This window comes from Salmo trutta, chromosome 12 (genome assembly GCF_901001165.1).
Source record: "Salmo trutta chromosome 12, fSalTru1.1, whole genome shotgun sequence".
In the NCBI taxonomy this organism is placed as follows: Eukaryota; Metazoa; Chordata; class Actinopteri; order Salmoniformes; family Salmonidae; genus Salmo; species Salmo trutta.
In genome coordinates this window covers 43176323-43190896 of record NC_042968.1, presented here as the reverse complement: position 1 = coordinate 43190896, position 14574 = coordinate 43176323, and the positions used below count along the sequence as shown (strand labels likewise).

General features: G+C 47.1%; 1 protein-coding gene across 2 annotated transcripts in view; it reads left to right on the top strand.

Annotated features, from left to right (window-relative positions):
* LOC115203584 (tumor protein p53-inducible protein 11) overlaps positions 1-14574 on the top strand; it is a 73750-nt gene that overhangs the window by 20080 nt on the left and 39096 nt on the right. For both annotated transcript variants that reach the window (XR_003880209.1, XM_029768373.1), the window contains exon 2: positions 8944-9106. Coding sequence is in view for 1 of the 2 variants with exons in the window: in XM_029768373.1 (XP_029624233.1) it covers positions 8978-9106 (129 nt within the window). In the remaining variant the exon portion in view is untranslated. The remainder of the gene's footprint in view (positions 1-8943; positions 9107-14574) is intronic.

Below are 14574 nucleotides of genomic sequence, written 5' to 3'. Positions count from 1 at the left end.
ATAAAGGCAGCAAGGCCAGGGTCGTGGGTTGATTCCGTCTGGAGTCAGGTGTACTAAACGTTATGGATAAAGGCATCAAGGCCAGGGTCGTGGTTTGATTCCGTCTGGGGTCAGGTGTACTAAACGTTATGGATAAAGGCAGCAAGGCCAGGGTCGTGGTTTGATTCCGTCTGGGGTCAGGTGTACTAAACGTTATGGATAAAGGCATCAAGACCAGGGTCGTGGTTTGATTCCGTCTGGGGTCAGGTGTACTAAATGTTATGGATAAAGGCAGCAAGGCCAGGGTCGTGGTTTGATTCCGTCTGGGGTCAGGTGTACTAAACGTTATGGATAAAAGCATCAAGGCCAGGGTCGTGGTTTGATTCCGTCTGGGGTCAGGTGTACTAAACGTTATGGATAAAGCCGTTAGCAAGGCCAGGGTCGTGGTTTGATTCCGTCGGGGGTCAGGTGTACTAAACGTTATGGATAAAGACGTTAGCAAGGCCAGGGTCGTAGTTTGATTCCGTCTGGGGTCAGGTGTACTAAACGTTATGGATAAAGACGTTAGCAAAGCCAGGGTCATGGTTTGATTCCGTCTGGGGTCAGGTGTACTAAACGTTATGGATAAAGGCATCAAGGCCAGGGTCGTGGTTTGATTCCGTCGGGGGTCAGGTGTACTAAACGTTATGGATAAAGACGTTAGCAAGGCCAGGGTCGTGGTTTGATTCCGTCTGGAGTCAGGTGTACTAAACGTTATGGATAAAGACGTTAGCAAGGCCAGGGTCGTGGTTTGATTCCGTCGGGGGTCAGGTGTACTAAACGTTATGGATAAAGACGTTAGCAAGGCCAGGGTCGTGGTTTGATTCCGTCTGGGGTCAGGTGTATTAAACGTTATGGATAAAGACGTTAGCAAAGCCAGGGTCATGGTTTGATTCCGTCTGGGGTCAGGTGTACTAAACGTTATGGATAAAGGCATCAAGGACAGGGTCGTGGTTTGATTCCGTCGGGGGTCAGGTGTACTAAACGTTATGGATAAAGACGTTAGCAAGGCCAGGGTCGTGGTTTGATTCCGTCTGGGGTCAGGTGTACTAAACGTTATGGATAAAGACGTTAGCAAGGCCAGGGTCGTGGTTTGATTCCGTCTGGGGTCAGGTGTACTAAACGTTATGGATAAAGACGTCTGCTGCAATGACATGTTCACTTCACCCAGAAAGATGCCTCTTCAGTCAGTCATACGTTTATGAGACGTCATTGGTCCCAGATTTCAGTCTGTTTCAAGAGGAGATTCACATGCATTCCTCTTCAGTCCCTCTTTCCCTCCTCTTCCTCACTTCCCTCCCTGCCTGTCTCCCTCCCTCTCTGCCTCCCTATCTCATTCCCCTCCCTCTCTGCCTCCTTCCCCTCTCTCCCTACCTTCCTCCCTCCCCGCCCTACCTCCCTTCCTCTCTGCCTTCCAACCTCCCTACCTGCAGCTGGTGTTTATTATCAGGTGTGGGTGTGTGAGGTGGTATCCAGATGTTCCTTCTCTCATACTGAAAATAAAAACACAAAGACAATATGGCATCTATTACCAGAATGCTAACAACATTAGCATAAGTAATATAGAATTTCAATGGAGGCTGCTAACTAAATATGCTAAGGAGCAGAAACAAAAATAAACAAATTGCAAAGACAGGCAATCTAGCTCAAAAAGTTTTACATACACTTTATATATACAAAAGTATTTGGACACCCCTTCAAATGAGTGGATTCGACTATTTCAGCCACACCCGTTTGCTGACAGGTGTATAAAATCGAGCACACAGCCATGCAATCTACATAGACAAACATTGGCAGTAGAATGGCCTTACTGAAGAGCTCAGTTACTTTTAACGTGGCACTGTCATAGGATGCTACTTTTCCAACAAGTCAGTTCATCAAATATCTGCCCTGCTGGAGCTGCCCCGGTCAACTGGACATGCTGTTATTGTGAAGTGGAAACATCTCGGAGCAACAACGGCTGAGCTGTGAAGTGGTAGGCCACACACGCTCACAGAATGGGACCACCGAGTGCTGAAGCGCATAGCGAGTAAAAATCATCTGCTCTCGGATGCAACACTCACTACCGAGTTCCAAACTGCCTCGGGAAGCAACGTCAGCACAATAACTGTTAGTCAGGAGCTTCATGAAAGGTTTCAATGGCTGAGCAGCCGCACACAAGCCTAAGATCACCATGTGCAATGCCAAGCGTTGACTGGAGTGGTGTAAAGCTCACCGCAATTGGACTCTGGAGCAGTGGAAATGCATTCCCTGGAGTGATGACTCACGCTTCACCATCTGACAGTCCGATGGACAAATCTGGGTTTGTCTGTCGGAACGCTACCTGCCCCGATGCATAGTGCCAACTGTAAAATTTGGTGGAAGAGGAATAATGGTCTGGGGTTGTTTTTCATGGTTCGGACCCCTTAGTTCCAGTGAAGGGAAATCTTAACGCTACAGCATACAATGACATTCTAGACGATTCTGTGCTTCCAACTTTGTGGAAACAAACAAGGAGAAGAACATTAACAGAAGCATCACTGTGATTCATCTCCAACCACATGCATTACCTTCCCTCTGAGCCCATTCACATCCCAGGTAGAGAGACACACACACACACACACACACACACACACACACAATGTTCTAGTGGACTACATGTCTATAATTGTCATTCTGATTCTAGCTTTAGATACCTCCTTAATGAAATACATTTTGGTTCAACGATAATAATTAGGACTTTCTCAATATATTTTTATTTATTGAACCTTTTTATTTAACTAGGAAAGTCAGTAAAGAACAAATTCTTATTTACAATGACGGCCTACCGGGCCAAACCCGGATGACGCTGGGCCAATTGTGAGCCGCCTTATGGGACTCCCAATCATGGCCGGATGTGATACAGCCTGGAATCAAACCAGGGACTGTAGTGACGCCTCTTGCACTGAGATGCAGTGCCTTAGACCGCTGCGCCACCCGGGAGGCCAAGGTGCGTTGGACGGCTCAACACTCTAACATGCGTTTAGATGGGAATTATTAATATGCATGTGTACTAAACCAGTGGTTGTGTTCCAAATAGCACCCTTTTCTCTTTATAGTGCACTACATTGGATCAAGGTAGTTTAGTTTTATAGGTAATATGGTGCTATTTGAGATACAAGCTATGGCAGCCTTCTATTCTCCATACAGTATGGCTGGGTGGTAGAGGCTATACGTCACGCTGCTGAACCAACTAATGGCAGTCTGTTTACAGTCTGTGTACATGGTACGTCCCAACTGGCCCCCTATCCCCTATATAGTGCACTACTTCTGACCTGAGTCATATTAGGCCCTGGTCAAAAGTAGTGCACTATATAGGGAATAGGGTGCCATATGGGACTCCCTCAGTCATTTGGTCAATATATTGTTCCAATCTGAGAGTCTGTGTGGATCCTCTTTAGGTGTAATGATCCATGGACTAACAGCCATTTCCCTGATGGATCAATCCATTCACTGTAGTTACTACAGCAAAGGGGGGGTCAGAGGGTACAAGAGGGTCATGGTGTACGGGGGGGGGGGGGGGGGGGGGGGTCAGGGAGGAAAGAGGGTACGGGGGGGTCAGGGAGGAAAGAGGGTACGGGGGGTCAGGGAGGAAAGAGGGTACGGGGGGTCAGGGAGGAAAGAGGGTACGGGGGGGACAGGGAGGAAAGAGGGTACGGGGGGGTCAGGGAGGAAAGAGGGTACGGGGGACAGTGAGGAAAGAGGGTACGGGGGGGTCAGGGAGGAAAGAGGGTACGGGGGGGGTCAGGGAGGAAAGAGGGTACGGGGGGTCAGGGAGGAAAGGGTACGGGGGACAGGGAGGAAAGAGGGTACGGGGGGGGTCAGGGAGGAAAGAGGGTACGGGGGGGTCAGGGAGGAAAGAGGGTACGGGGTGTCAGGGATGAAAGAGGGTACGGGGGGTCAGGGAGGAAAGAGGGTACGGGGGACAGGGAGGAAAGAGGGTACGGGGGACAGGGAGGACAGGAACGAGTGCTGCGTTCCCTTTTTTTTGGTTGTGGTTGCTTGGTAACTGGCCGTCCTAGTGCCATTGGCCCCTTGACCCAGAGTAAACAGGTTGGCAGTAATCTGGTCGTTAACCTCCTGCTGCTGTTTTAATTAAACACGGCTGCCGACCTAGGAAGTCAGTCAGATTAACTTCTGGAAAACATCAGGACCATAACGATGTCTTCTTGTATGCTTTGAAAAACGAATACTAAAGCAACGGCTATACTAAATTATACTAAGAAGAGAAAACATTTTTAGGCCTAATCTTTTAATGTGTCAAATTCTCTGTTCCCAAGCCACACACGCATACCGCCCTCGACACCATGGCAACTACTGTTTCCGCTCAGCTGAAAGGTCAGCGTTGATCTGGGTGGATTCAGGGACATGCATATTGCATGGGCTCTCGCTCTCTCTGTGTGTGTGTGTGTGTGTGTGTCTGTGTCTGTCTGTGTGTGTGTGTTCTAAATTATACCAGGCAGGAGAACCAGTGTGTGTGTGTGTGTGTGTGTGTGTGTGTGTGTGTGTGTGTGTGTGTGTGTTCTAAATGATACCAGGCAGGGGAACCAGTATTTAGAGCATGTCCAGAGGCTTGTTCTCGTACGTGTTGAGGGTTGAAAAGACACAGAGCCTAAAGGGCAGGTTTACTCTGAGTAATCTAGAAACGTCTCCGACATTTCAACAACTAAGGCAGAAGAAACACTCCTTTCATCATTCACAGTACAATGTATTACATTTTGAATTACAAAAGTCTCGTGTCTTTGGCTATGCCGGATTAAGTGATATGACATGCTAACTTATAAAATGATTTCTCTGTAATTAATATTACCTGATTAAGCTAATCATGTAAATGTAATTAACTAGAAAGTCGGGGCACCACAGAAGAACGTTTATAGAGCTGTTATCTTCCGAATAAACTCTTAAAATACTTAGTAATATTTTACATCGATAGCAGTCAATATTAACCCTTATCTTATTTTCAGTCTCATAATGAAAGTTGTAAATTCTTGGTTATCTTCACGAACCCTGGCTAACAAGTTGAATCAGCAATACAAAATTGGGTTTAATTATTTATTTACTAAATACCTAACTAATCACACAGAATTACAAATACACAGAATACAATGATGTCATACAGAATTCACCCCTGGTGAACGGAACCTGTATGAAAGCTGGTTACACAAAGGAAAGGGGGTTGGGCTTGAATGAAAGGGCGGGAAGATTTAGGAACAAAGAAACAGCAGCTATGCTATCGTAAATACATTATCTTATGCATTCTAAATTACCGCCCATTTGGAAAAGGAAAATGCAATAAATATTTACTCTGAGCTGCGCTTCGGTAGATTGGTCGTAGATGCTGGCCGGGTTGGCCAACAGATCTTCCTGTAGTGGAAGAATGTCTCTGGTGGTAAATTGAATACGTGGTGGTATCTTCGTCTGGTTGTTAGACTGGATCCGTCGTCCGTCCTTTCCTAGCCCACGTTAGCAGCGGCTAACTCAACGGCTAGGAAGTATCACTTCTGTAGTGAATAAGCTCAAAGTTCATACCAGTTCATACCATAGCTCACACCGAGGTTGGCTTAGTTGTCATGTGTCCTTCTAACGTAGAGGCTGCAGACCTCCCGTACTGGAACATACTGGTTATCTTTTCGTCAAAGGCTTATATAGTGGAGAGGGGGAAAGGAGGTGTTTCATCGTTTATAACCCCATGTCTCTTCACAGGGTTGGGCCACTGATCGAGCAGGGCACTTTCCTTATGAAAACCCAATTCTCTCATTTGGAAGCTAAAATTACATTTAATCTCCTAACAAACAATTTCAATATCAAACATTTCAATTGCATAACAATTCCATGTGACTCTGATAACTAGAGGGTGTATACTTTCTCAGGTACAGTTTATGTCGTCCTGTCATCAATCATAATGTCCCAGATAACAATGAACTGACCTCCATACTCATTACGTTATCAAGCATATTTCCAACTGGTTTTATTATGTAAATATGGTTCCTTTCCCCATTTGTTTGATGTTCCCAGACTCTCTATATTTAACAGGACAGCAGTCCTTCAGTAGGGTCAGTAAGAGAGGGGAAGGGAGAAAGGTATTTATGGGGGGGGTCATAAACCTTACCCACAGGCCAACGTCATGACAATAGTTTCCATAACCATTCCAGAAACTCCATGCACTTGAAACCTTTTTTTTTAATCAAAACACTGCTTTATGAAAAAGTGTAGATGGCTGAATGCGAGTAAAAGAAATGGTTTCTGAAAAAAAACAGTCTCTAGAAATGGAAATAGTTTCCTTCCTTCGTCTAGTTGAGAGCAGTTCAAGGTTGGTTACAATCCATTTACTTCAGAGCCACTCTCATAAACATCCACCAGTCTCCAAAAAGACTTTCCCTCTTCGGTAATGGTACTGAACATGAATTATTGAAATGAGAACTTTACCTAGTAAATAAGAGCTTTGCTTTCCCTAATAACTCCATGGTAGTTATGTCAGCTGCTACCTGTTGTCCTGCTGTAAACATGGTGTTACTGGCTTTCCAGAGGGAATCTGATGACAGATGAGTGATCTCCAACTATAGATATGTGTTGTAGTTCCTCTGTTATTCTAGTAGTGGAAACAGGCTGTTACTTGCTTTGTATAGAAACAGTTTGATGAGAGAGAGAGATCAGACTGAAGCGTGAAACAACTTGTCTCTCTGGCTGTTTTTACAGAAAGCACTGACACACACACACACAGCCTTATCTGGAGTTGGGATGGGCTCTACTTAGGATTACACAAACCAACACTCCAGATTGATCCATTTCTCTTTGCACATAAATCCATGGTAGTACTGTACTACATTTCCCTCAAGAGAAATGCCTGGCCTATGCCTATACTGGGCCTGCTCTGCTCTACACCAGAGAGATAAAGAGCTCATGTCGGCCCGGTGTCCTTATCCTCCTCACCCCAGGCATTCTACTATCTGTACAGAAACATAACAGTAAATCTCAGAACTGTAACATTATACCTCAGGACCATGACATATCTCAGAACCGTAACGTCATATCTCAGAACCGTAGCGTTACACCTCAGAACCGTAGCGTCACTCCTCAGAACCGTAGCGTCACTCCTCAGAACCGTAACATCATATCTCAGAACCGTAGTGTTACCCCTCAGAACCGTAGCGTAGCGTTACCCCTCAGCACCGTAGCGTCACTCCTCAGAACCGTAGTGTCACTCCTCAGAACCGTAACGTCATATCTCAGAACCGTAGTGTTACCCCTCAGAACCGTAGCGTAGCGTTACCCCTCAGCACCGTAGCGTCACCCCTCAGAACCGTAGCGTAGCGTTACCCCTCAGCACCGTAGCGTTACACCTTAGAACCGTAGCATCACCCCTTAGAACCGTAGCTTTACCCCTCAGAACCGTAGCTTTACCCCTCAGAACCGTAGCGTTACCCCTCAGAACCGTAGCGTTACCCCTCAGAACCGTAGCGTTACCCCTCAGCACCGTAGCGTTACACCTTAGAACCGTAGCATCACAGCTCAACCGTAGCATCACACCTCAGAACCGTAGCGTCACCCCTCAGAACCGTAGCGTCACCCCTCAGAACCGTAGCGTCACCCCTCAGAACCGTAGCGTCACTCCTCAGAACCGTAACGTCATATCTCAGAACCGTAGCGTCACCCCTCAGAACCGTAGCGTCACCCCTCAGAACCGTAGCGTCACACCTCAGAACCGTAGCGTCACACCTCAGAACCGTAGCGTCACCCCTCAGAACCGTAGCGTCACCCCTCAGAACCGTAGCGTCACCCCTCAGAACCGTAGCGTCACCCCTCAGAACCGTAGCGTCACACCTCAGAACCGTAGCGTCACTCCTCAGAACCGTAGCGTTACACCTCAGAACCGTAGCGTCACCCCTCAGAACCGTAGCGTCACTCCTCAGAACCGTAACGTCATATCTCAGAACCGTAGTGTTACCCCTCAGAACCGTAGCGTAGCGTTACCCCTCAGCACCATAGCGTCACCCCTCAGAACCGTAGCGTAGCGTTACCCCTCAGCACCGTAGCGTTACACCTTAGAACCGTAGCATCACAGCTCAACCGTAGCGTCACACCTCAGAACCGTAGCGTCACCCCTTAGAACCGTAGCGTCACCCCTCAGAACCGTAGCGTCACCCCTCAGAACCGTAGCGTCACCCCTCAGAACCGTAGCGTCACCCCTCAGAACCGTAGCGTCACCCCTCAGAACCGTAGCGTCACCCCTCAGAACCGTAGCGTCACCCCTCAGAACCGTAGCGTCACCCCTCAGAACCGTAGCGTCACCCCTCAGAACCGTAGCGTCACCCCTCAGAACCGTAACGTCACCCCTCAGAACCGTAGCGTCACCCCTCAGAACCGTAGCGTCACCCCTCAGAACCGTAGCGTCACCCCTCAGAACCGTAGCGTCACCCCTCAGAACCGTAGCGTTACCCCTCAGAACCGTAGCGTCACCCCTCAGAACCGTAGCGTCACCCCTCAGAACCGTAGCGTCACCCCTCAGAACCGTGGCGTCACCCCTCAGAACCGTGGCGTCACCCCTCAGAACCGTGGCGTCACCCCTCAGAACCGTGGCGTCACCCCTCAGAACCGTAGCGTCACCCCTCAGAACCGTAGCGTCACCCCTCAGAACCGTAGCGTCACTCCTCAGAACCGTAGCATTACATCTGAGAGGGACAGAAGTTTAATTCCCAAATGGTACCATATTCCCTATATAATGCACTACTTTGGATTGGATTGATTTTGTATTCCATGTGTATGTTGTGGTTTTCAGGAGTGAACTATCTCAACTTTAATAAGATACGCTCATTTTGAATTTTTTGATGCAAACTGTTTTCCTACGGCGTGCCCTAATGAACACGACCCATGTTCTCCATCTTTCTCTTGTTATGTTGTGGTTTTTAGGAGTCATAGGTCGTTACCGCCCCCCCTATCAGCCATGAGCAGCAAACCCCAACCCCCTCTGATGAAGAAGCACAGCCAGACAGATCTGGTGAGCCGGCTGAAGACCAGGAAGATACTGGGCGTCGGAGGAGAGGACGATGACGGCGAGATACACAGGTCAAAGGTCAGTAGTATGCAGGCACACACACAGATTCTACAGGGCATTCAGAAAGTATTCACACCCCCTTTTCATTTCCCACGTTTTGTTACTACCTGAATTTAAAATGGATCAAATTTATATTTTTTGGGGTCACACAATGAAAAGCTGAAATGCCTAAATAACTTCAGGAGTAAAAATGTGCTTAACAAGTCACATAATAAGTTGCATGGACTAACACTATGCAATACTAGTGTTTTAACATGACTACCTCATCTCTGTACCCCACACATACAATTATCTGGTCCCTCAGTGAGCAGTGAATTTCAAACACAGTTTCAACCACAAAGACCAAGGAGGTTTTCCAATGCCTCTTAAAGAATGGCACCTATTGGTAGATGGGTAAAAAAAAAAGCAGACATTAAATATCCATTTGAGCATGGTGAAGTTATTAATTACACTTTTTAGATGGTGTATCAATATGCCCAGTCACTACAAAGATACAGGCGTCCTTCTTAACTCAGTTGCTGGAGAGGAAGGAAACTGCTCAGGTATTTCAACATGAAGCCAATGGTGACTTTAAAACAGTTACAGAGTTTAATGGCTGTGATAGGGGAGAACTGAGGATGGATCAACAACATTGTAGTTACTCCACAATACTAACCTAATTAACAGAATGAAAAGAAGGAAGCCTGTACAGAATAAAAATATTCCAAAACATACATCCTGTTGTTTTGGAACAAGGCACTAAAGTAATACTGCAAAAAAATGTGGCAAAGAAATAAACTTTTTGTTCTGAATAAAAAGTGTTATGTTTGTGGCAAATCCAATATAACACATTACTGAGTACCACTCTCCATATTTTCAAGCATAGTGGTGGCTGCATCTTGTTATGGGCATGCTTTTCGTTAAGGACTGGGGAGTTTTTCAGGATAAATAAGAAGACTGAATTTTCCTGAGTGACCAAATTACAATTTTCACGTAAATCTACTTGAAAATCTACGATAAGATCTGAAAATGGTTGTCTAGTAATGATCAACAACCAATTTGACAGAGCTTGAAGAATTTTTAAAAAGAATAATGGGCAAATGTTGCACAATCCAGAAGACTTAGCCACTTAGGCTCACAGCTTTAATCGCTGCCAAAGGTGCTTCTAAAATAAATGTGCAAAAAATGTATAAAAACGTGTTCACTTTGTCATTATGGGGTATTGTGTGTGTGTGTAGATGAGTAAAACATTTTTTTTTAAGTATTATATTTTGAATTCAGGCTGTAACACAACAACATGTGAAATAAGTCCAGGGGTGTGATTACTTTCTGAAGGCACCGTATACATTTTATTTTCTTTAAATACCACTTACTACTGTAAGAATGTGTCAATAGAAAAACAAAACGTGTTTTGTCTCATATACCCGATAGGTGCAGTGAAATGTTGTTTCACAGGGTCAGCCATAGTAGCACGACACCCCTGGAGCAAATAAGGGTTAAGTGCCTTGCTCAAGGGCACATCGACAGATTTTTCACTTTGTCGACTTGGGTATTAAAACCAGCGACGTTTCAGTTACTGGCGCAACACTCTAACCACTAGGCTACCTGCCTACTTACATGCTGACCAAACCGCACGCACCCATGCTTCCGCAAGTAAATAGTACCCGCAAAACCAGAAACTAAGGCTATTCCATGCGAGAAATTGCCAAAAAACTGAAGATCTCGTACAACGCTGTGTACTACTCCCTTCACAGAACAGCGCAAACTGCCTCTAGCCAGAATAGAAAGAGTGGGAGGCCCCGGTGCACAACTGAGCAAGAAGACAAGTACATTAGAGTGTCTAGTTTGAGAAACAGACGCATCACAAGTCCTCAACTGGCAGCTTCATTAAATAATACCCGCAAAACCCCAGTCTCAACGTCAACAATGAAGAGGCGACTCCGGGATGCTGGCCTTCTAGGCAGAGTTCCTCTGTACAGTGTCTGTTTTCTTTAGTCGTTTCCGGTTTGGAGCGAGCAGTCGCACTACGCTTCACTCCACAGGTAATATTACACTTCACTACATTACAACGGTTTGATTTGTTTGATCCGAGCAATTATTTTCTTAGCTAGCTACATAGCCGTCTTTGTATCAAAGATAATCGTGTAGCTTAGAGTAATTATTGAAGTTAGCTATCTTCGTCCTCCTAACGTAGTCATCACTGCTAGCTAGCTAGTCAACACTGCTAGCTAGCCAACCAGCCAACTTCCACCGACTAGCAGCACTGTAGAATCTATTACATTACAACGGAACGACTTGACTAGTGTAGTGTTAGTGAGCCAGCTACATAGTTGTCTTTGCAAGATAATCGTGTAGCTTAGAGTAATTATCGAAGTTAGCTATCTTCGTCCTCCTAACGTAGTCATCACTGCTAGCTAGCTAGTCAACACTGCTAGCTAGCCAACCAGCCAACTTCCACCGACTAGCAGCACTCTAGAATCTATTACATTACAACGGAACGAATTGACTAGTGTAGTGTTAGTGAGCCAGCTACATAGTTGTCTTTGCATCTAAGATAATTGTGTAGTTTAGAGTAATTATTAGTAACTAGCCAGCCGCGACGCGACGCCAGACTTAGTCAACACACCTAGTCTTCATTAACCCACTGCTAGCTAGCTAGCCAACCGTTACCGACTAGCAGCGCTCTAGACACTAATACTCTACAACGGAACGACTTGATTAGTGTAGTGTTAGTGAGCCAGCTACATAGTTGTCTTTGCTGTCTTTGCATCTAAGATAATTGTGTAGTTTAGAGTAATTATTAGTAACTAGCCAGCCGCGACGCCAGACGTAGTCAACACACCTAGTCATCATTAACCCACTGCTAGCTAGCTAGCCAACAGCTAGCCAACCGTTACCGACTAGCAGCGCTGTAGATACCAATACTTTACAACGGAACGATTTGACTAGTGCAGTGTTGGCTAGCTAGCTACATAGTTGTCTTTGTCATAGCTTGATAATTGTGTAGTTTAGTAATTACCGAGGTTAGCTAGCCAGCTACTGCCGTCCCCCGCGACGCCATTTTTTTTTTTTTTTCCCAAACCCAGCCAACTATTACCGACGAGTAACACTGTAGAAACTAAATACATTACAAAGGAACGTCTTGATTAGTGTTATGTTAGCTAGCTACAAAGTTGCTTTTGTATCATGACAAGGTGTAGTACTGAAACTATCGAGGTCACCTAGCCAGCTACACCTAGCCAGCTACACGTTCAAACAAAGTCAACAACGCAGCCACTGCTAGCTAGCCTACTCCACCAGCCAGCAGTACTGTATCATTTTCGTCATTTTAGTCAATAAGATTTTTGCAACGTAAGCTTAACTTTCTGAACATTCGAGACGTGTAGTCCACTTGTCATTCCAATCTCCTCTGCATTAGCGTAGCCTCTTCTGTAGCTTGTCAACTATGTGTCTGTCTATCCCTGTTCTCTCCCCTCTGCACAGGCCATACAAACGCTTCACACCGCGTGGCCGCTGCCACTCTAACCTGGTGGTCCCAGCGCGCACGACCCACGTGGAGTTCCAGGTCTCCGGCAGCCTCTGGAACTGCCGGTCTGCGGGCAACAAGGCTGAGTTCATCTCAGCCTATGCTACCCTCCAGTCCCTAGACTTCCTGGCGCTGACGGAAACATGGATCACCACAGATAACACTGCTACTCCTACTGCTCTCTCCTCGTCTGCCCACGTGTTCTCGCATACCCCTAGAGCATCGAGCCAGCGGGGTGGTGGCACTGGAATCCTCATCTCTCCCAAGTGGACATTCTCTCTTTCTCCCCTGACCCATCTGTCTATCTCCTCATTTGAATTCCATGCTGTCACAGTTACCAGCCCTTTCAAGCTTAACATCCTTATCATTTATCGCCCTCCAGGTTCCCTTGGAGAGTTCATCAATGAGCTTGACGCCTTGATAAGTTCCTTCCCTGAGGATGGCTCACCTCTCACAGTTCTGGGTGACTTTAACCTCCCCACGTCTACCTTTGACTCATTCCTCTCTGCCTCCTTCTTTCCACTCCTCTCCTCTTTTGACCTCACCCTCTCACCTTCCCCCCCTACTCACAAGGCAGGCAATACGCTTGACCTCATCTTTACTAGATGCTGTTCTTCCACTAATCTCATTGCAACTCCTCTCCAAGTCTCCGACCACTACCTTGTATCCTTTTCCCTCTCGCTCTCATCAAAAACTTCTCACTCTGCCCCTACTCGGATGGTATTGCGCCGTCCCAACCTTCGCTCTCTCTCTCCCGCTACTCTCTCCTCTTCCATCCTATCATCTCTTCCCTCTGCTCAAACCTTCTCCAACCTATCTCCTGATTCTGCCTCCTCAACCCTCCTCTCCTCCCTCTCTGCATCCTTTGATTTTCTCTGTCCCCTATCCTCCAGGCCGGCTCGGTCCTCCCCTCCTGCTCCGTGGCTCGACGACTCACTGCGAGCTCACAGAACAGGGCTCCGGGCAGCCGAGCGGAAATGGAGGAAAACTCGCCTCCCTGCGGACCTGGCATCCTTTCACTCCCTCCTCTCTACATTTTCCTCTTCTGTCTCTGCTGCTAAAGCCACTTTCTACCACTCTAAATTCCAAGCATCTGCCTCTAACCCTAGGAAGCTTTTTGCTACCTTCTCCTCCCTCCTGAATCCTCCTCCCCCTCCCCCCCCCTCCTCCCTCACTGCGGATGACTTCGTCAACCATTTTGAAAAGAAGGTTGACGACATCCGATCCTCGTTTGCTAAGTCAAGTGACAGCGCTGGTCCTGCTCACACTGCCCTACCCTGTGCTTTGACCTCTTTCTCCCCTCTCTCTCCAGATGAAATCTCGCGTCTTGTGACGGCCGGCCGCCCAACAACCTGCCCGCTTGACCCTATCCCCTCCTCTCTTCTCCAGACCATTTCCGGAGACCTTCTCCCCTACCTCACCTCGCTCATCAACTCATCCTTGACCGCTGGCTACGTCCCTTCCGTCTTCAAGCGAGCGAGAGTTGCCCCCCTTCTGAAAAAACCTACACTCGATCCCTCCGATGTCAACAACTACAGACCAGTATCCCTTCTTTCTTTTCTCTCCAAAACTCTTGAACGTGCCGTCCTTGGCCAGCTCTCCTGCTATCTCTCTCAGAACGACCTTCTTGATCCTAATCAGTCAGGTTTCAAGACTGGGCATTCAACTGAGACTGCTCTTCTCTGTGTCACGGAGGCTCTCCGCACTGCTAAAGCTAACTCTCTCTCCTCTGCTCTCATCCTTCTAGACCTATCTGCTGCCTTTGATACTGTGAACCATCAGACCCTTTTCTCCACCCTCTCCGAGCTGGGCATCTCCAGCGCGGCCCACGCTTGGATTGCGTCCTACCTGACAGGTCGCTCCTACCAGGTGGCGTGGCGAGAATCTGTCTCCGCACCACGTGCTCTCACCACTGGTGTCCCCCAGGGCTCTGTCCTAGGCCCTCTCCTATTCTCGCTATACACCAAGTCACTTGGCTCTG